Here is a 20,021-nt window from a genome sequence, read left to right on the forward strand (position 1 = left end):
CTATGTTATGAAAATAGCAGGTGTTCTTAATGTTTTGAATACTCAGTGTATATCTCTCCATTTTTATGCCTCAATGTTTATACTGTATTTTACATAGCAGCATTCAACATGAACAACATAATATTTCTGTGCAATTCCCTTTCTCAGCCTGATCCCAGATCTGTTTGTGCGGTCCTGCTAAATCCTATCTTTGAGTTTATTTTTCAATTTTTTACAGGGAAAGTGCACATTAATCAACGTTTCCGTAAAAGTGCAGGTTTTAGCCAGCCGGCTAATTTTCAACCGTAGTCCCTGGGCGGGTTATTAAAAACAATTACAATAACAATACACATGCAGAGCAACATAGGACAAGCAACACGTAGCATGCAGACAGAGCAATAGCACAAAGAGCAACAAAACAAAATACATAAAAGAAACAACGTGTTTCCACACCTCGCAAGCTACAGACAACATGGAAAGCGACAATACACAGCTAGGAATTATGTTCACAAGTCTGATTGGCCTTTAACGTTTTTTTGTGAAGGTGCGATAGGTGGTGCAGTTCTGTGTGTCTGAAGGCAGTGTGTTCCAGACATGGGAAGCTCTCACAGAGAAAGCAGATTGACTAAAGGTGCTTTTCCTTAAGGGAACTATACTGTCACCTCTCATGGCAGACCTTGTGGTTCTGCTGCCTTTTTCACCTGCTTTTTAAAAGAGAGGTTGGAATTACGTATGAAGCCAAGGTATGTGTCAGCTCCTCCCCTGACACATAGACATCTGGCTCAGTAGCATCAGTTGCCCTCTTTGTTTAGAACATGCAGACAGTTTTTTTTTCACATTGAGATGCAAACATGAGTCACTGAGCCATTTTGTACCCTGGACCATTACAGTAGTGAGTTCTTGTGCAGCTTGTTGTTTGCTCTTTGCATGCACATATCACTGTATCATCTGCATACATTTGAACTTCAGACCCAGTACAGGCAGATGTTAATTGTCACGCCATTGGCACAAACAGCTACTGTACTTTCTCTCCTACTTTCTTCACACCCCACACAGTCAAGTCGTTTCAATGCTAATTACAAAGACAACTGTCATTTAGTCTGGGGTCACACAGCTCAGAAACTAAACTGGCTACCTATCTAGGAGTTGTTGCGTCTCGCTACATGCAGACTCTAATGCCTTATGACAGGCTGTTGTTTGCGTGTCTGTTGTACATGCTCTGTCATCACTGGCAGGCTGGTTCAGTATTATGGTCTGCCGAGCAGCAGGGTTGACATGGGAACATGACCTCTGACACAGCAAAAGTGACAATAGAGAGAGAGAGAGATGATGTCATTCTCTCCGCTCTGTTGCCCTCCTCTCTCCTCTTCTCTACTTCTCTTCTGTCTTCTACTCCTTTTTTCCTCTCCTTATTTCCCTCCTCTCCCATTCTCTTCTCTCCCCCTCCTCTCATCTCCCCCATCCCTTCCTCAGTCTTCTTTGCTTTCCCATCTAAACACGGCATCATTTTACCGTGGCTTGGACCTTAAGAAAGCCTGAAGAAGGCACAGTGTGCCGAAATGTTGGCTTACCCATTAAATTGTTGCGAACATATAGTATAGTCTTTCTTTTCATACTTTGGCTGGGCCTCCCATCCAGAGGAGGGCACAGTTTGTGTGGTAATTGTGACACAACACCTTTAGTGAACCTGAAGAGAAGGTACGTCTATAAAGGAGCCTTGAGAAAATCTTGGATAGTTCCCAGGAGGCAATGCCACTGCGGCAAGGCAGATGTCCCATCCCAGAACAGACGTGTATGTGCCTGCAGAGACCTTGCATGAAGTGCTGCCTGATAGGCTAGACACCTGGCTGTTTGTGTGTGTTTGGCAGGGACAATATACAACAAAACATACGTCTCAGAGTATGAGAAGTAATGTGTTTTACCAGATCTACAGTGGCAAGGAAAAGTATGTGAACCCTTTGGGATTTGATGACCAATTTCTGCATAAATTGGTCATCAAATTTGATTTGATCTTCGTCTAAGTCACAACAATAGACAAACATACTGTGCTTAAACTAATAACATCATTTAAACATGTATAGTGTAGGTTGGAAAATGTTTGTGAACCCCTAGGCTAATGACTTCTCCAAAAGCTAATTGGAGTCAGGAGTCAGCTAACCTGGAGTCTAATCAATGAGACGATATTTGAGATGCTGGTCAGAGCTGCCCTGCCCTATAAAAAACACTCACAAAATGTTTGTTTGCTATTCACAATAAGCATTGCCTGATGTGAACCATGCCTCAAACAAAACAGATCTCAGAAGACCTAAGATTGAGAATTGTTGACTTGCATAAAGCTGGAAAAGGTTACAAAATTACCTCTAAAAGCCTTGATGTTCATCAATCCACGGCAAGACAAATTGTCTATAAATGGAGAAAGTTTAGCACTGTTGCTACTCTCCCTAGGAGTGGCCATCCTGCAAAGATGACTGCAAGAGCACAGCACAGAATGCTCAATGAGGTTAAGAAGAATCCTAGAGTGTCAGCTAAAGACTTACAGAAATCTCTGGAACATGCTAACATCTCTGTTGACGAGTCTACGATACGTAAAACACTAAACAAGAATGGTGTTCATGGGAGGACACCACGAAAGAAGCCACTGCTGTCAAAAAAAAACATCGCTGCACGTCTGAAGTATTCAAAAAGAGCACATGGATGTTCCACAGCGCTACATGCAAAATAGTCTGTGGACAGATTAAACTAAATTTGAGTTGTTTGGATGGAACACACAACACTATGTGTGGAGAAAAAAGGCATAGCACACCAACATCAAAACCTCATCCCAACTGTAAAGTATGGTGGAGGGAGCATAATGGTTTGGGGCTGCTTTACTGCCTCTGGGCCTGGACAGCTTGCTATCATTGATGGAAAAATGAATTCCCACGTTTATCAAGACATTTTGCAGGAAAATGTAAGGCTATCTGTCTGCCAATTGAAGCTCAACAGAAGTTGGGTAATGCAACAGGACAACGACCCAAAACACAGAAGTAAATCAACAACAGAATGGCTTCAACAGAAGAAAATACGCCTTCTGGAGAGACCCAGTCAGAGTCCTGAACTCAACCCAATTGAGATGCTGTGGCATGACCTCAAGAGAGCAGTTCACACCAGACATCCCAAGAATATTGCTGAACTGAAACAGTTTTGTGAAGAGGAATGGTCCAAAATTCTTCCTGACCGTTGTGCAGGTCTGATCCGCAACTACAGAAAACGTTTGGTTGAAGTTATTGCTGCCAAAGGAGGGTCAAACCAGTGCACAGGGGCATTGACATGCTGAAGCAGGAAAGGGCCTTCCCCAAAATGTTGCCACAAAGTTGGAAGCACAGAATTGTCTAGAATGTCATTGTATGCTGTTAAGATTTCCCTTCACTGGAACTAAGGGGCCTAGCCCGAACCATGAAAAACAGCCCCAGACTGTTAATTCCTTCTCCACCAAACTTTACATTTGGCACTATGCATCGGGACAGGTAGCATTCTCCTGGCATCTGCCAAACACAGATTAGTCCGTTGGACTAAGTGTGATTCCATGCATTTTCACTGTTCCCGGGTTCCAATTGTGGCGAGCTTTACACCACTCCAGCCGACGCTTGGCAATGCACATGTGTGCTGCAGCTGGGCCATGGAAACCCATTTCATGAATTTCCCGATGAACAGTTCTTGTGCCGACGTTGCTTCCAGAGGCAGTTTGTAACTCAGTAGTGAGTGTTGCAACCAAGGACAGACAGTTTTTACGGGCTACGTGCTTCAGCACTCGGCGACCCCGTTCTGTGAGCTTGTGTGGCCTACTGAGCCGTTGTTGCTACTAGACATTTCCACTTCACAATAACAGCACTTACAGTTGACCGGGGCAGCTCTAGCAGGGCAGAAATCTGACGAACTGACTTGTTGGAAAGGTGGCATCCTATGATGGTGCCACATTGAAAGTCACTGAGCTCTTCAGTAAGGCCATTCACCTGCCAATGTTTGTATATGGAGATTGCATGGCTGTGTGCTCAATTTTATTCACCTGTCAGCAACGCATGTGGCTAAAATAGCAGAATCCACTAATTTGAATGGGTGTCCACATACTTTGGTATATATAATGTATGTGACATGATGTTAGGAGATTCTATTGAACATGATTGCAGCACTGTAGATGACTCACTTTAACCCCTCTATCTTCATGAAAAGCACCTCTGAGTCTGGTTATAGGCCTATCTGATTCCCTGACCCTTCACTTATTACAAGTAAAGTTGCCTAACAAGTTTCTCAATAGTTGTTACTGTAACCATGTTACTATGACATTGTACTGGCACATGCACAGTACCAGTCAAAAGTTTGGACACATCTACTTATTCAAGGTTTTTCTTTCTTTTTACTATTTTCTACATTGTAGAATAATAGTGAAGTCATCAAAACTATGAAAAAACACATGGAATCATGTAGTAACCAAAAAAGTGTTAAACAAATCTAAATATATGTTCTATTTTAGATTATTCAAAGTAGCCACCCTTTGCTTTGATGACAGCTTTGCACACTCTTGGCATTCTCTCAACCAGCTTCACCTGGAATGCTTTTCCAACAGTCTTGAAGGAGTTCCCACATATGCTGAGCACTTGATTGCTTTTCCTTCACTCTGCTGTCCAACTCTTCCCAAACCATCTCAATTGGGTTGAGGTCAGGTGATTGTGGAGGCCAGGTCATCTGATGCAGCATTCCATCACTCTCCTTCTTATAGCCCTTCAAATAGCCCTTACACAGCCTGGAGGTGTGTTGGGTGTGTTCAACAATGTCCTGTTGAAAAACAAATGATAATCCCTCTAAGCGCAAACCAGATGGGATGGCGTATCGCTGAAGAATGCTGTGGTAGCCATGCTGGTTGTGTGCCTTGAATTCTAAATAAATCACAGACAGTGTTCCCAGCAAAGCACCCCCACACCATCACACCTCCTCCTCCATGCTTCACGGTGGGAACCACACATGCGGAGATCATCCTTTCACCTACTCTGAGTCTCACAAAGACATGGTGGTTTGAACCAAAAGTCTCAAATTTCGACTCTTCAGACCAAAGGACAGCTTTCCACCGGTCTAATGTCCATTGCTCGTGTTTCTTGGCCCAAGCAAGTTTCTTATTGTTATTGGTGTCCTTTGGTAGTGATTTCTTTGCAGCATTTCGACCATGAAGACCTGATTCACACAGTTGATGTTGAGATGTGTCTGTTACTTGAACTCTGTGAAGCTTTTATTTGGGCGGCAATTTCTGAGGCTGGTAACTCTAATGAACTTATCCTCTGCAGCAGAGGTAACTCTGGGTCTTCCTTTCCTATGACGGTCCTCTTGAGAGCCAGTTTCATCATAGCGCTTGATGGTTTTTGCAACTACACTTGAAGAAACTTTCAAAGTTCTTGAAATTTTCTGTATTGACTGACCTTCATGTCTTACAGTAATGATGGACTGTAATTTTTTCTTTGCTTATTTGAGCTGTCATAATATGGACTTGATCTTCTACCAAATAGGGCTATCTTCTGTATACCACTTGTTAAGCAGCTATTGTATATGAGGCATCACAGGCTAGCGATGGCATACAAGGGCACAGTGAGCTGTGCTGGACTTGAAATGTCTGCTAAATATTTATATTTTTTATTTAACCTTTATTTAAGCAGGTAGTCATGCTGAGACCACTGTCTCTTTCACAGATGATTCCTGCATGAACACATTAAAAAAAATTACACGATACATACTGTATCTATATACACATAATTACACAAAACAACACTGTATCTATATCCACATCAATTACACAATACATACTGTATCTATATACACATCAATTACACAATACATGAAAAGCAAATACAAAACACGAAATGCAAAACACAATCATATAAAGCAAACAAATTCTTCAGTTAAAAGGCCCGCATTCAGTAAAAAGACACACATTCTCTCTCTCCAGCTCCCTCTCCCTCTCCGCCTCCCCCCGGCACTCTGACCTGGATGCTAGCTCCAGACACCTCCTAAATCGGTCACGCTCTTTGAGTCGCTGACTTCATTGAGGGACGTGTACCCTCCACGGACAGATGTGCTGTAGTCATCGGAACAAAGCAGAGGGGGCGACCCAGGGTTTATTTTAAGCTGCAGCACAGTACGCTGCGAAACACAATAAACACTTGTGGTCAATGTGGAGTCAAAGGCAATGGCAGGGCAGAGATTTAAGTTGCAAATCTGTGCGGGATGAATTGAACATGTCTGGTTGGAGAGGATGTGATTTGTCATAGAGGGAGAACACTGTCAGGACAGCGAGTTGATTGATGTGGTGGTGGATGGTTGGGATTGGGGCTAAGCCTAAGCGCTCTTTAGGGGGTTTTAGTGGTGGTCGTGGCTGCCCTGTCTTTTTTTTTGTTTTTTGTTGAATTTTACCCCTTTTTCTCCCCAATTTCATGGTATCCAATTGTTAGTAGCTACTATCTTGTCTCATTGCTACAACTCCCTTACGGGCTCGGGAGAGACGAAGGTTGAAAGTCATGCGTCCTCCAATACACAACCCAACCAAGCCGCACTGCTTCTTAACACAGCGCGCACCCGGAAGCCAGCCGCACCAATGTGTCGGAGGAAACACCGTGCACCTGACAACCTTGGTTAGCGTGCACTGCGCCCGGCCCGCCACAGGAGTCGCTGGTGCGCGATGAGACAATGATATCCCTACCGGCCAAACCCTCCCTAACCCGGACGACGCTTGGCCAATTGTGCGTCGCCCCACGGACCTCCCGGTCGCGGCCGGTTACGACAGAGCCTGGGCGCGAACCCAGAGTCTCCGTTGGCACAGCTGGCGCTGCAGTACAGCGCCCTTAACCACTGCGCCACCCGGGAGGTCCTGCCCTGTCTTTTAGCTGTGGTTTAGCCCTGACATAGCCCGGCCCTATAGCCTTTCCTGCGATAGTCCCACAACCTGGGTCATTGCTGGGACATGCCTACTGGCACTCCATAACCACCACCAACCCCCCTTCCCACACACACTCCCCAGTCTCCCCCTGCCAAATGTTCAGCTTGTGTTTATTCTGCTGTGTCATGTAAGGGTAGCAGTACGTTATGGGCCATTTGTGCCTGGAGAGGTGAAGTAATGCCTGCTAGCCGTTATTGTGATTTCAGCAATTGTGGGTTTGATCCATTTGAACTGTATCTCTTTGAATAAAGGTGTACTAAGTTATTGCTAGTCCTCATGCTCTGCCACTATGTGTCGCTGCAATCCTACTCTCACTGTCTAGACTCACTCAGACACCAGAAGTTGTTCTTGCTAAACCTTAAGGATCTCTGTATACTTTGTTCAAAAAAACATAAAATGTAGCTAAATTGTTTGAAACCTACACACGGCCAAACCTCGGCTTGGATGTAGTGTGGTTGAATAAATTCTCCAGCCAGCACTATGAAAGATCAGCGTGATCAATAGATTGCCTGTGAATGTGATTATACCTTCTAATCGTCCACTTCACGAAGTGTGGCACATATCTCTTATTGTGAGCCTTTGAGGTCAGTCTATGAATGACTCACATTAGTATTCAAAGAACAGTGCTATTCAATCAGCCGGGACTGCAAGAATCTGACCTTTTCATCAACCTGGAACTGCAACATTCAAAATGTACTGTAGGTTAGTTGTTTTGCTACCATTGACGGTTGGTGTTTAAGAAAGCCTTTGCCACCCAATAGGAGTGATTCTTACAAAACGCGTCTTTGATGTAGCCTTGAAAGTGTGTGAGAAACATGTCATGTCAGACTTGACACAAACTCAGTCAGCACTTATTGCCAATGTACTGTAATACTTGTCTCAAACCTTTGGAAACAGACACAAAAAGGGCCAATGTCACTGAAGGCAGCACAAAGCAATTTCAGCACCATTTCAGGCAAACAGACTGCAAGCACGCAAATGCAGTACAAATACACAAACATTGTTTGTTTTTTTCAACTAGGAGAACAGTCACAATTTAGGCTTCATGACAAATCCCCCTGGTTCAAATCCCCCTGGTTGCTGCTGCGGGTGTACTCTACTAGCTGTCTCAAGGAAAGATGTCTGTTTGACATGAGAGAATCCTCTATTTGACATTTTAGCCAGCATGGCTAGTGCCTGTAAGTCAGATGACCAGTCTCTCACCACCATCTCCATAGTGTCACCGTAGTAAATGTCATCATTCCACAAGTGAACGTCAGCATGTGATTGCCGTTATTGGTGTTGCTTTTTTCCCTGCATGATACAATATCACCCTTCTTCAACTCCAATGAGAGATGCACTCCATCGATATGGAAATCTGCATTCCCACATGTCCGCCTCTGCCAGTGTATTTCTTTGTCTGTCCGTGTGTGTATGAATCTCCCTTGCACCATCCATCTCCATGCCCAGACCCATTGTCTGTCTGTCTGTCTTCCCTGTGGTGCTCCAGGCTCGCTACAGGAAGGAGCAGGCGGTGGCACAGCAGGTGCCCTGGATCCCCCCTGTGGACAACCTGTTGAAGGACACCACTGACGGCTGCGCCCTGGCCACTCTGCTGCACTTCTACTGCCCACAGCTAGTCAAACTGGAAGGTACACTAACTAGACAGCACTAAACTGTATTCTGACCGTGGGGATGGGGGGTGTCTGTGGTTCCCTATCAACACATTACCTTTTTGAGAGGCCTATAGCTGTCTGAATTATTCAATCACTTAGCCTGAAGGTGTTAAGGGCTCTCCCCTGGCTAGCCTTTCATGTTCCAGGAGGAGTGAGTGAGCCATCCATTAGTGATGAACATCAAGTCTCAACTCACCCTTAATCTCATCAACCATCAACCCACTGATGAAGTGGATGGGATCTCATATGGACACACACACAAGGCTCAGTACCCCAAATTCAGAGTGATGATTGATTTAAAGGCACTCCATAAGATTCTGTTTTCGCATCAAAACGGCTTGATTACCTTCTGGAAAACATCCAGTATTCTCATCCCTGATTGGTCAATCCCATACAAAGAAGGGACAAATACCTTACAAATACCTCCAGAAGCCCTACTCCTAACGGATATTCACTTTCTGATTCACTTCCAAGAGATTTGTGCATCACTCGTCTCTCAGACCCCCTTTAACCAACTTAGCCAATTATGTGTCCATGTGGCCTGTCCCTGTCAGATATCTGCCTTAAGAAGAGCATGTCACTGGTGGACAGCCTGTACAACCTGCAGCTGGTGCAGGAGTTCTGTCAGCAGCACCTCAACCGCTGCTGCCACTTCAGTCTGGAGGACATGGTCTACGCCTCCTCTTCAGTCAAAGTAAGTCCACAAGGCAAAGTTATGGCTTTTGAAGTGTGTTTTGAAAGAATCTCTGAGGTACAAATGTATACCCTTTTCACACTATTGTGTCTATACCGTACAGTGTTGGCTGGGATATTTTGTTTTCACATGGTCCTTTCCCGCACCGTTCCAGCAACTAGACTGCATGTGTAACCACGCCAGCGCAGTACAGCTCAGCATGGCTTGGCTCAGCTCAGTAGTGTGGAAAAGGTGTTACTGCACACAGAGTTCAGCCAACTCGGTTTGAATTGTTGATTTTTAAAGGGCAGCAAAAGTTTCAGGAGATTTTGCAAAGAAAATAATACATTTGGAAGTAGTCCAAGAGCTAAAGACAATGCGTCAAACTAGGCATAAGGCTTGGCAGCTACAGTGTGTGCAGCATTGCCAGAGCTGGTGATTCGTGTATATTCATATTATGTAATACAGCTGGAGAAAGCCTGGTGGAAAATGGGATCTGTCTGAAATGGATCCTGTAAACTCTCTGTCCTCACAAACCACAGATCTGGTTTGTCTGTGCGAGATGTGTCTCTGTTTTGTCTGTCCCTCTCTCTTTTGTCTGTATTGCCTTCCCTATTTCTCTCGCTTTCCTCTCTCCTCTCTCCTTCTTTCCTCTCATTATATACCTTTCTCTCATCTCTCTCTTCTACGCTCCTCGCTCTCTTGTTCTCTCTCTCTCTCTCCATTTTTCACTGGAAGCTATTATATCGGTATGTATTGTATCTATGTGCAGGAAGGATGGACACATAACACTTGGCTTGTGTCTTTGTCTTGGCTCCCAGGCTGTGAATAGTGGGTGTTGGTCACGTGTGTTGTTGCCAAACAGCTCTGCATTCCCCATTTTCTCTATTCTTGTACATTAATGGTTTCACAAGTACTGTACTGAAAACTGATGAACGGTTAAAAATGGTATGTGTTGTTTTTTTTGTGGCAGAGAAGTGTCATAGTGGAGAAAAGGTGAGTCGGGGCTGAGTTTGTGTGTGTGTTTGTGTGCTGCAAACAACAGTGTACCACTGGCCCTGTCTGGGTGTTGAGTATTGGCGTCTACCCAGCTGTCAGTTGTGCTGGTCCTTTCAGTGGAGAAGTGCTGCTAGTAGCTATTAAAGCACACAGTTCACAAGGGGAGGGGGGAATACTAGTGAGTTGAAATCAGCTGTGTCTGACATGGTCCTTTAAGCAACCCCAGACACACTGGCAGATTCTGAATAAGTCACTTCACAGAATGCTTAGGAAGGAGATGATTCAGGCTGCGGGTCAGGTGAAATAGAGCCCTGGGGCTGAAGAGGCAAATCAGTCCTACTGCATCTATCATGACACTGACATTGAGTTTATGCTAGCCACAGTAGAAATATAATTATTAGAATTACATTCCCATTCAAGTCAATGTTCTGTGATAGGTGGACCGGCCGCCATATTGAGTGTACCCACGAGTGTTCCAGTCAAATTGCTGTAGTCTGAGAGGCTTGTCCCTTCTCATAATTATATTTCACAACAACCTGTATACTAGCCACTGACAAAAGCCATATATATTATAGATAGTCTCTGTGCACTTCATTTGAACCTCTTCTTAGGGGTTTGAGCTTCTAGTTGCTATTTCTGTGCAGCTTGACCACAAAATCATCCACTCACTCAGCCCAAACCTCTTACTTTTATAATAATTTAAAGACGGAGAGAGAGACACAGTGAGGGAGACACAGAGAGAGACACACACAGAGAGAGAGAAATCTTATCATTTATGGACATGGGGGACCTGAGACTATGCATATGGCCTCAGACGCACAGGTCTCTGGTCTAATCAGCCCCTTGGCTAATGTAAAGTGATTAATGACATTTAATGACATTAATGACATGGTAGCCTGTGTGTGGGCACCCACTGAGAGGGGTGGGGTTGCCCTACTAAACAGATTATCCATCCCAATGCTTTAGCGTCAGATTTGTTTGCAGTCAGCACCAATCAGCTCTCATCTCAGACATGGAGTGACACGCTGCAATCTCCAAACCTGGCAACCCGCCAGAGAACAGTAAGTGACAGTAAAATCTGACAATCTGGCAACTGGGCGGGGTAATATCAGGCGACAGGGTTGCGGTGTTGTGAGTTGGAGATCAGTAGAAAATCAGGGGCAGAACATAATGGATGTTTGACTGGCAGTGGTGTTAGGAGAGATAACGCTCACGATCGAATGTGAGAGGAAGCAGGTAGACAGACATATGGAGGGAGCGGACAAGCTTTTGCTATCTGGGCTAGGGGAGACCATTTCTCTTTCTCTTTTATCTATCGTTTCTCTATCAGACTGGGAGGACCCCACTCATGCTGCAGCTGAATTGACCTAGAGGAGGTAGGCTACTGTAGCTCACTGCAATGGAAATTGTAGCCTGGTACCAGATCAGTTTGTGCTGTCTTGCAATCTGGTGTTGGTGAGACAGGAGTTGGCAAAACAACATTACCAGATTTGCAACCAGGCTATAAAAATGGTTGTTGTGATTGTTTGCTATACTGTATGTTATATAGATGGAGTTCTAGTATTAAAGATGGCTGTGGTGGAGATTCTGTTGAGATGTAGCGTTGTGTTGTTTTGAATGATTGAACTTGGTTTACATTTTATTGATCATAGTTATTATAATAATTTACTGTAGTTCAGTTGCTACAGAGTTTGACATTGGATAATTGTGTTTGTCAGTGTTCCGGCTGGATGGTTGTTTGTCAGTGTTTTGGCTACTGTATAATCTGTCATGACAGATAAAAACATTCAAATGTTATGCCTGTTATGACATAACACCCTGGAATATGAGCAAAGATGATTCCTGTGCTCTGGTTTTGCATCACTGTTTGTTTGGATTGCAGAGAATATTGGCTTTGTAAGAATAGGATTGGCTGTGGTCTGACATGCTAACTCGGGGAGCTATGCTCTGCATGACCAAAAACTGCTCACGGTACCAATTATTTTAAATGCAGTGTAGTCACTTTGGGGAGTCACCTCTAGTTAGCTGCTTCTGCTGTCTTGACATACTGTTAAACAGCTGAGGGTAAATATTGCTGAAGAGGTGAATCTCTCACACACACACTTACACACTCACACACATACAGTTGAAGTCAGAAGTTTACATACACATTAGCCAAATACATTTAAACTCAGTTTTTCACAATTCCTGAAATTTAATCAGAGTAAAAATTCCCTGTTTTAGGTGTTAGGATCACCACTTTATTTTGGGAATGTGAAATGTCAGAATAATAGTAGAGAGAAGTATTTATTTCAGCTTGTATTTCTTTCATCACATTCCCAGTGGCTCAGTATTTGGTAGCATTGCCTTTAAAATTGTTTAACTTGGGTCAAATGTTTCAGGTAGGCTTCCACAAGCTTCCCACAATAAGTTGGGTGAATTTTGGCCCATTCCTCCTGACAGAGCTGGTTAATCAGGTTTCTAGGCCTCCTTGCTCGCACACACTTTTTCAGTTCTGCCCACAAATTTTCTATAGGATTGAGGTCTGTGAGGGCTTTGTGATGGCCACTCCAATACCTTGACTTTGTTGTCCTTAAGCCATTTTGCCACAACTTTGGAACTATGCTTGGGGTCATTGTCCATTTGGAAGACCCATTTGCGACCAAGATGTTGCTTCAATATATCCACATAATGTTCTACCTCAAGATGCCATCTATTTTTTAAAGTGCATGCTTCACAGTTGGGATGGTGTTCTTCGGCTTGCAAGCCTCCCCCTTTTTCCTCCAAACATAACGATGGTCATTATGGCCAAACAGTTCTGTTTTTGTTTAATCAGACCAGAGGACATTTCTCCAAAAGTACAATCTTTGTCCCCATGTGCAGTTGCAAACCGTAGTCTGGCTGTTTTATGGCGGTTTTGGAGCAGTGGCTTCTTCCTTGCTGAGTGGCCTTTCAGGTTATGCCAATATAGGACTTGTTTGACTGTGGATATAGATATTTTTGTACCTGTTTCCTCCAGCATCTTCACAAGGTCATTTGCTGTTGTTCTGGGATTGATTTACACTTTTCACACCGAAGTACGTTCATCTCTAGGAGACAGAATGCGTCTCTTTCCTGAGCAGTATGACGGCTATGTGATACCATGGTGTTTATACTTGCGTATTATTGTTTGTACAGATGAACGTAGTATCTTCAGGCATTTGGAAATTGTTCCTAAGGATGAACCAGACTTGTGCAGGTCTCCAATTTCTTTTCTGAGGTCTTGGCTGATTTCTTTTGATTTTCCCATGATGTCAATCAGAGGCACTGAGTTTGAAGGTAGGCCTTGAAATACATCCACAGGTACACCTTCAATTGACTCAAATTATGTCAATTAGCCTATCAGAAAGCCATGACATAATTTTCTGGAATTTTCCAAGCTGTTTAAAGGCACAGTCAACTTACTGTATGTAAACTTCTGACCCCACTGGAATTGTGATACAGTGAATTAAAAGTGAAATAATTTGTCTGTAAAAGAATTGTTGGAAAAATGACTTGTGTCAACCACAAAGTAGATGTCCTAACCGACCTGCCAAAACTATAGTTTGTTAACAAGAAATTTGTGGAGTGGTTGAAAAACAATTTTTAATGACTCCAACCTAAGTGTATGTAAACTTATGACTTCAACTGTAGATGCACACACACACTGCTTTTGCACTGAGTAAGGGAATGTTCATTTTGGTAACAATTGTGTTGTTGACCCGATGAACACTGCATATACTCAAGGTCATATCGGAACACGTGTGTGTGCCCGCCTCCTTGGGGAACCCTGGGTGATGTTCATCAGGGCAAACCGTAGCAAAACATTTTGCAACTGAAAATGGAAATAAGCATTTCTTACTGGACAAGTCAAGATAGTCACTTCCTGATGCAGTGTGTTTTCTTTGCTAATGAGTATGACTTTGGGCTAAGTGTCAGTGGATGAGGATGGTAACAAAGGAATAACAATAACACACCATGATTGGTCATGAGGACGTGGCCATGGTTCATTTTCCCATCTATCTAAATGTGTACTAGGCATTTATCACATGCCATTTCTGGGACTCGTTGATTGTGTTTTATCATAATTCGTAAGTGTCATCAATCAATATTTTTGACAGCACCTCTTTGAATATATTTTCGTTCCTGTTCTTTCTGACCTGGTTTCTGACCAGGGCATGAGTTGCAATGGTGAATCAATCCGATTATAAGGATAGCAAGGGAAAGGAAGAAAGGCTTTCCCCTCTTTGTGTACAGGCGATCTGGCCAAACAGGTCCTTGTGGGTCAACCCTATTCATTGGTTCTGTGACCATCTCGAGAGGAGCAGAAACTAGGCAAATGGTTTTATTTTCACGCACAGGCACATTCAAGTACCAACAGCACCACATACCACTATGTAAATGATATATTAACTAAAGGGATCTGGCTGTGTACTGTAAAATATTGTGACACCTTGGGAAATGTGTAACAGCTCCTCTGTTTTGAGGGTTATTAAATTGATGGGGGAAACACTGTATAAACAAGGTAAGCGAAGTGACTCAATTAACTCACTCTTTACTCTAACCAGTTGGGTTCTCTTTGGTCTATGAAGGTTTTCGTAAAGAAAATGTCAATGTATTTAATTGACTGATCTCAAGTAAGTATTTATGATGTGTATAATAGTTTGTCTTTTTGAAGTTAACAGAGACATCTTGTGGAAGCTCAGGTATACTGCATTTGACAGTTTTGAACCGTTACATTTTTCTACAAGAGTTCATGTTGCAGTGGTCTTTTGCCTGGTGTGTAATGTTTATGTTGCAGTCCTGTTTCTATTAACCTTAGCTTTACCACCACATCCTGTCTGTTTTTGTCTTTTCCAGAATAACTACCTTGTGTTTATGGCCGAGCTGTTCTGGTGGTTTGAAGTGGTTAAGCCCTCCTTTGTACAACCAAGAGTGCTGGACACTGAAGGAAAGCAGTTTTTTGTACTTCAGAACTGTTTTGTATTTTTGCAAACTTCAGACATCCAGATTAAATCATTCCTGTTCTATTTAATGGTTTTAAAAGCCCAGTACAGTCAAAATATATTGTTTCCCACTGTTTTATATCATATTCTACAACAGCTGATGAAACACTTACTGTAAAAGTGTGAAACAATTTTATCAGTGTTATTTCCTGATAGTTGCTGGTTGAAAATACAATCTACACTGGACCTTCTAATCAGCAGGTTTGCATGGGCAGGAGTTTTGGCTTTATATGGTGACATCACAGTAAATGCAGTAAATGAGTTAATAGACCAATAACAACGAGATTTCCAAACCTCTCTGCCAATAACAGCTAGTTTTCAGTTTTCCCCTCCCCACTCAGACCACTCCCAGACAGTCCTAGCAAGATATTTTTTGTTGTTGTTGCTGAAAAGCAGATTTTGCCCATTTTAATGGAAATCTACTACAGTAAGGTACTTAATTGTTACCCAGAAATGATTTGATATTGATATAAAAACAGCTCTATTGGGCTTTTAATGAAAGTAATGTGTTTGTGTTTGGTTTTTAGAGCCAGCCCTCACATCATTGAGGAACATGCCCTCTGTTCCCATCTCCAATGTCACCAAGACGAGCTTCATGGAGAGACCGCCCAGCCCAGAACGACCCAGGTACTATTTCTTATTAATTTATGGTCCTGTTTGGCTAAGTTGGTACGTCATGTTCGATTCACACTGGGGGCACCCATTCGAAAATGTATGCACGCATATATATTTTAGGGGAGCAAAAGTATTTGGACAAATTCACTTATATGTGTATTAAGGTAGTAAAAATGTAGTATTTGGTCCAGATTCATAGCATGCAATGACTACATCAAGTTTGTGACTCTACACATTTGTTGGATGCATTTGCTGTTGGTTTTAATTGTGTTTCAGATGATTTTGTGCCCAATGGAAAATACTTTTTATTGTAAATAAGAATATCATTGTTTCTAAACACTTCTACAGGAATGTGAATGCTACCATAATTACAGGTAATCCTAAATGAATTGTGAATAATGATGAGTGAGAAAGTTACAGATGTACAAATATCATACCCCCAACAAATGCTAACCTCCCCTGTTATTGTAAAAATGGCTCTTTCTACCTCCTCCCCCTCGCACTTAATCAGCTAGCTTAAAAATTGACTTTTCTTCTTCTTCCCCCAAATCGGACCGGGTCTGGATCTGACCAGGTCTATATGGAACAAGACTCGTTGGAACTGGATCTCTATAAAAACTTTTTTTTTTATTATTATTTTTGTAAATGTAATCCATTTTCTCCCAAAATGGTAGTTATAGTCTTGTCCAATAGCTGCAACTCCCATACGGAGTCGAGAGAGGCGAAAGTCGAGAGCCATGCGTCCTCCGCACTGCTTCTTGACACACTGCTCGCTTAACGTGGAAGTCAGCCGCACCAATGTGTCGGAGGAAACACTGTACAACTGACGAACGAAGTCAGCGTGCATGCGCCCGGCCTGCCACAGGAGTCACTAGAGTGCGATGGGACAAGGACATCCCGGCCCGGCAAAACCCGCCCCTAACCCGGACGACGCTGGGCCAATTGTGCGCCGCATCATGGCTATCTGCAGGGGATACTGATCAGAGGTTAAGCAAACCCATCTGGAATGTATTAAGTAGTCTGGGGTGGGCGCATACTGTACATACAGCGCTCAAGCTATGGTGCCAAGCTTAAAAAAAGACCCCGTTCCACAATCTCTCAACAGAGGTGATAATGTCTTGGTCATCTGGAAACCTGTATGTTTTAACTTTTGTAGGTGTTCGTGATTGACAATATTATGTTTTATTTTTTTCACCCCCTCTAGCCTGCCTCTCCAACCACAACCTAGGAACTCAGGTAACTTGATCACTAGAAGTTTTGGCTTCTACCAATTGATCATTAAACAGATTAAAGTTTAATAACAATTGATGGATCTAATATGAGATGCATATTCTCATCCAGGTGAAATAAAGAGATCAACCTCAATGTCCTTTGTGGATGGCTGTGTAGGAACTTGGCCCAAGGAGAAAAGGTTAGTATCATGGAGTAAGTCAATTAATGACTTGTAGCAGACAAAATACAATTATTGTTTGGTACAACAAAAAAGTGCAATTCTAATAGCATTTGACTGATTGACTGGCTGTTTGTTTTTGCCAGGTCTGGGCCTTACGGTGTATCCTTCGACATCCCTTTTGACAAAGAGGACACCGCCCAGACATCCACTCCCCCCGGCCGTAGCATGACTCGCTCTGCCAGCACAGAGGGCTTCAAGGTTCAACAGATGCCCCGGGGCATGAAGAGGAACCTGTCCTTCCAGCCCATCAACGGGCAGGGAACGGGCATCGAGGAGGAGGGCCGCCTGGACAACCTGGCAGGGCCCGATCTGCCCAGACAGCCTGGCAGGCCTGAACCCCCTGGAGGCCCACTGAGGTTCCCCAATGGTGGCTCAAACCTGGACAGGCACGGAAATGGCATCGCCACCCCCAGCATGGAGGAAGCCCTTCAGATAATCCACAACACCGGTAGGCAGGCCCCACAGCGCCCTCTGACAGAGGGCATCAAAAATGGGTTCTTCCTGCACAGTCCAAACCAGGGCAGAGGAGGTGGTGAAGTTGGCCTGGATCCTAATGCTCGACCGGAGAAGAGGGACCTGGACTCGTTGAGCACCACAGACACTACGGAGGTGGACACGGGCATCCACGTGAGGACCGAGGACATCGCTGAGACCCTGGACGAGGACTCATCGCTGAGGGAAGCTCTGAGCATGGAGCTGGACATGGACACGCCCAGCCCCTGCCCCAGCAGCTCCGGCTACGCCAAATCTCCCTCCACCAGCTCCGGCACCAAGATGACCAGCTTTGCCGAGCAGAAGTTCCGGAAGCTCGGTGTCCCCGAATCGGGGGGAAGAAGCAGCAGCAGCGGGGGCGGCAGCTCCCTCAAGACCACCCCCGAGGGCTCAGAACTGGGCCTCCCGTTGTCCGTCTCCTGGGCACCCACTCCGGAACACAGCCCCGTGCATCAACAGATTGCGCCTCTCACCCAAGACACTCCAACTGGGCCAGCCCAGGCCCCTCTCCCTAGCGACCCGGCCCAGGCCATGGCGACAGAGATGGTGGAGCTGCGCATGCGCCTGGAGGAGAAGCGAAAAGCCATTGAGGCGCAGAAGAAGAAGGTGGAGGCCGCATTCACTCGCCACCGCCAGAGGATGGGCCGCTCCATCTTCCTGGACGTGGTCAAGAGGAAGGGTGACGGCGCCTCAGGGGTAGGAGGACAGGAGGAAGGGGGGAAGACGACAACGGAAGATGAGAGGAAAACAGGGGGGAGCAAAGCGGACACGCCCGACGGGGCTGAGCAGGGGCAGGGACTCTCTGGGGCCCGCTGGCTGAAATCCTCCTCCGGAGGAGGAGAAGAGGGAGGTCAAGGTCCCGCCGGAGGTCAAGGACCCGGTGAGGTGGATCTAGCTGAATACACACGCTCCATCGAGAAGCTGAACCACTCGTTGGGCTTCCTGCAGACAGAGATGCAGCGCCTGGCCCAACAACAGGAGGTCATCATGGCCATGAGAGAACAAAAGCAACAACAGGCCTGGGTCATCCCCCCTCCCCAGACCTCGCCACAGAAATACGCCCACGCCTCCACCCGCTCTTCTGGCTCACCCTCCCCGGCCGACTCACCCCGCTCCGCCCACCGCTCGCCCACGAGCATCAAGAGGAAGTCGGCCTCCTTTCACTCACGGAACCCCCGCACGCCGCGCCCCAGCGAGCTCAAGCTGGCCCCCTATAACCGCTGCCTGACAGCGCCCCAGTCTGTGGACAGCCTCCCCCGCCTGCGCCGGTTCTCCCCATTCCAGCCCATGGCCTTTGCCTACATGGGGGAGAAACCCGCCGGTCAAACCACAGAGACAGAGGACAAGGATAGGGACAGGGACACTGAACCGCTGCTATCCCCAGAGACAGAGGCAGGTAGTGCCTCTTCTCCCTCCTCCCCAGCCAAAGACAAGCAGAAAAGACAAGAAGGGACCCGAGAGATTGCCAAGAAGGATGAAGCAGAGGAACATGAGGAGATGGAAGTAGAGGAGAAGAAGCAGGTGAAAATGGATGAGCTCAAACCCATAATAGTGTCGACTGTATCTGAAGTGCTGGCCCAGCCAGTGAAAGAGACCTTTACGGTCACCCCCACCGAGACCCCCCTTATCTCAGACCTCTTTGGCGGGGCAAGAAGCAACCTGATTGAGGTGCCTCTGTATGTGTTCAAGCCTCTTGAGGGAGAAGGCATGGAGGAGAGTGGAGACATGGAGGGGATCTATGGCGATGACGAGAAAATGTCCTGTGGCTTTTTCTTTAAGGTAGGAAGTTAAAGATACATGATAGAAGTTGTTTTGCTAATAGTTGTGAGCTAATTTTGACACAATATTTCTGTCCATTTAGAACCCTTTTGGCTCAAGAGTATCCCCAGAGGCAAACGTTCTGTACAATTTAAAGATCCCGAACAATCATTCTGATTCCCATGTAAATAAGCATTTTGAGTGACTAAAACATCACCCATAATATTTCTTCCCGATATATAAATACTCAACATTTTAGAAAAAGTACTTTTTCTCTCATGTCAAACTACCAGGAAGTCTGAAAAGACAGTGGGCGGGGAGCTATTAGACTGAGTCAAGCTTACCTTGACTGACGGTTCTTTGAAAATACCTATACTTCCGTTCAAAAGTTTGGGGTCACTTAGAAATGTCCTTGTTTTTTAAAGAAAAGCAACAT

The 20,021-nt window shown here is 44.8% G+C and overlaps 1 protein-coding gene across 4 annotated transcripts in view; it reads left to right on the plus strand.

Annotated features, from left to right (window-relative positions):
- The window catches only part of camsap2a (calmodulin regulated spectrin-associated protein family, member 2a), a 78,551-nt gene that overhangs the window by 47,560 nt on the left and 10,970 nt on the right, over positions 1-20,021 (plus strand). For all 4 annotated transcript variants that reach the window (XM_021603254.2, XM_021603256.2, XM_021603255.2 and 1 more), the window contains exons 5-11: positions 8,427-8,568; positions 9,147-9,286; positions 15,122-15,212; positions 15,795-15,894; positions 17,087-17,118; positions 17,224-17,293; positions 17,419-19,606. In XM_021603254.2, coding sequence (XP_021458929.2) covers positions 8,427-8,568; positions 9,147-9,286; positions 15,122-15,212; positions 15,795-15,894; positions 17,087-17,118; positions 17,224-17,293; positions 17,419-19,606 — 2,763 coding nt within the window. The remainder of the gene's footprint in view (positions 1-8,426; positions 8,569-9,146; positions 9,287-15,121; positions 15,213-15,794; positions 15,895-17,086; positions 17,119-17,223; positions 17,294-17,418; positions 19,607-20,021) is intronic.

The sequence above is a fragment of the Oncorhynchus mykiss genome, chromosome 5, assembly GCF_013265735.2.
Source record: "Oncorhynchus mykiss isolate Arlee chromosome 5, USDA_OmykA_1.1, whole genome shotgun sequence".
NCBI lineage: Eukaryota > Metazoa > Chordata > Actinopteri > Salmoniformes > Salmonidae > Oncorhynchus > Oncorhynchus mykiss.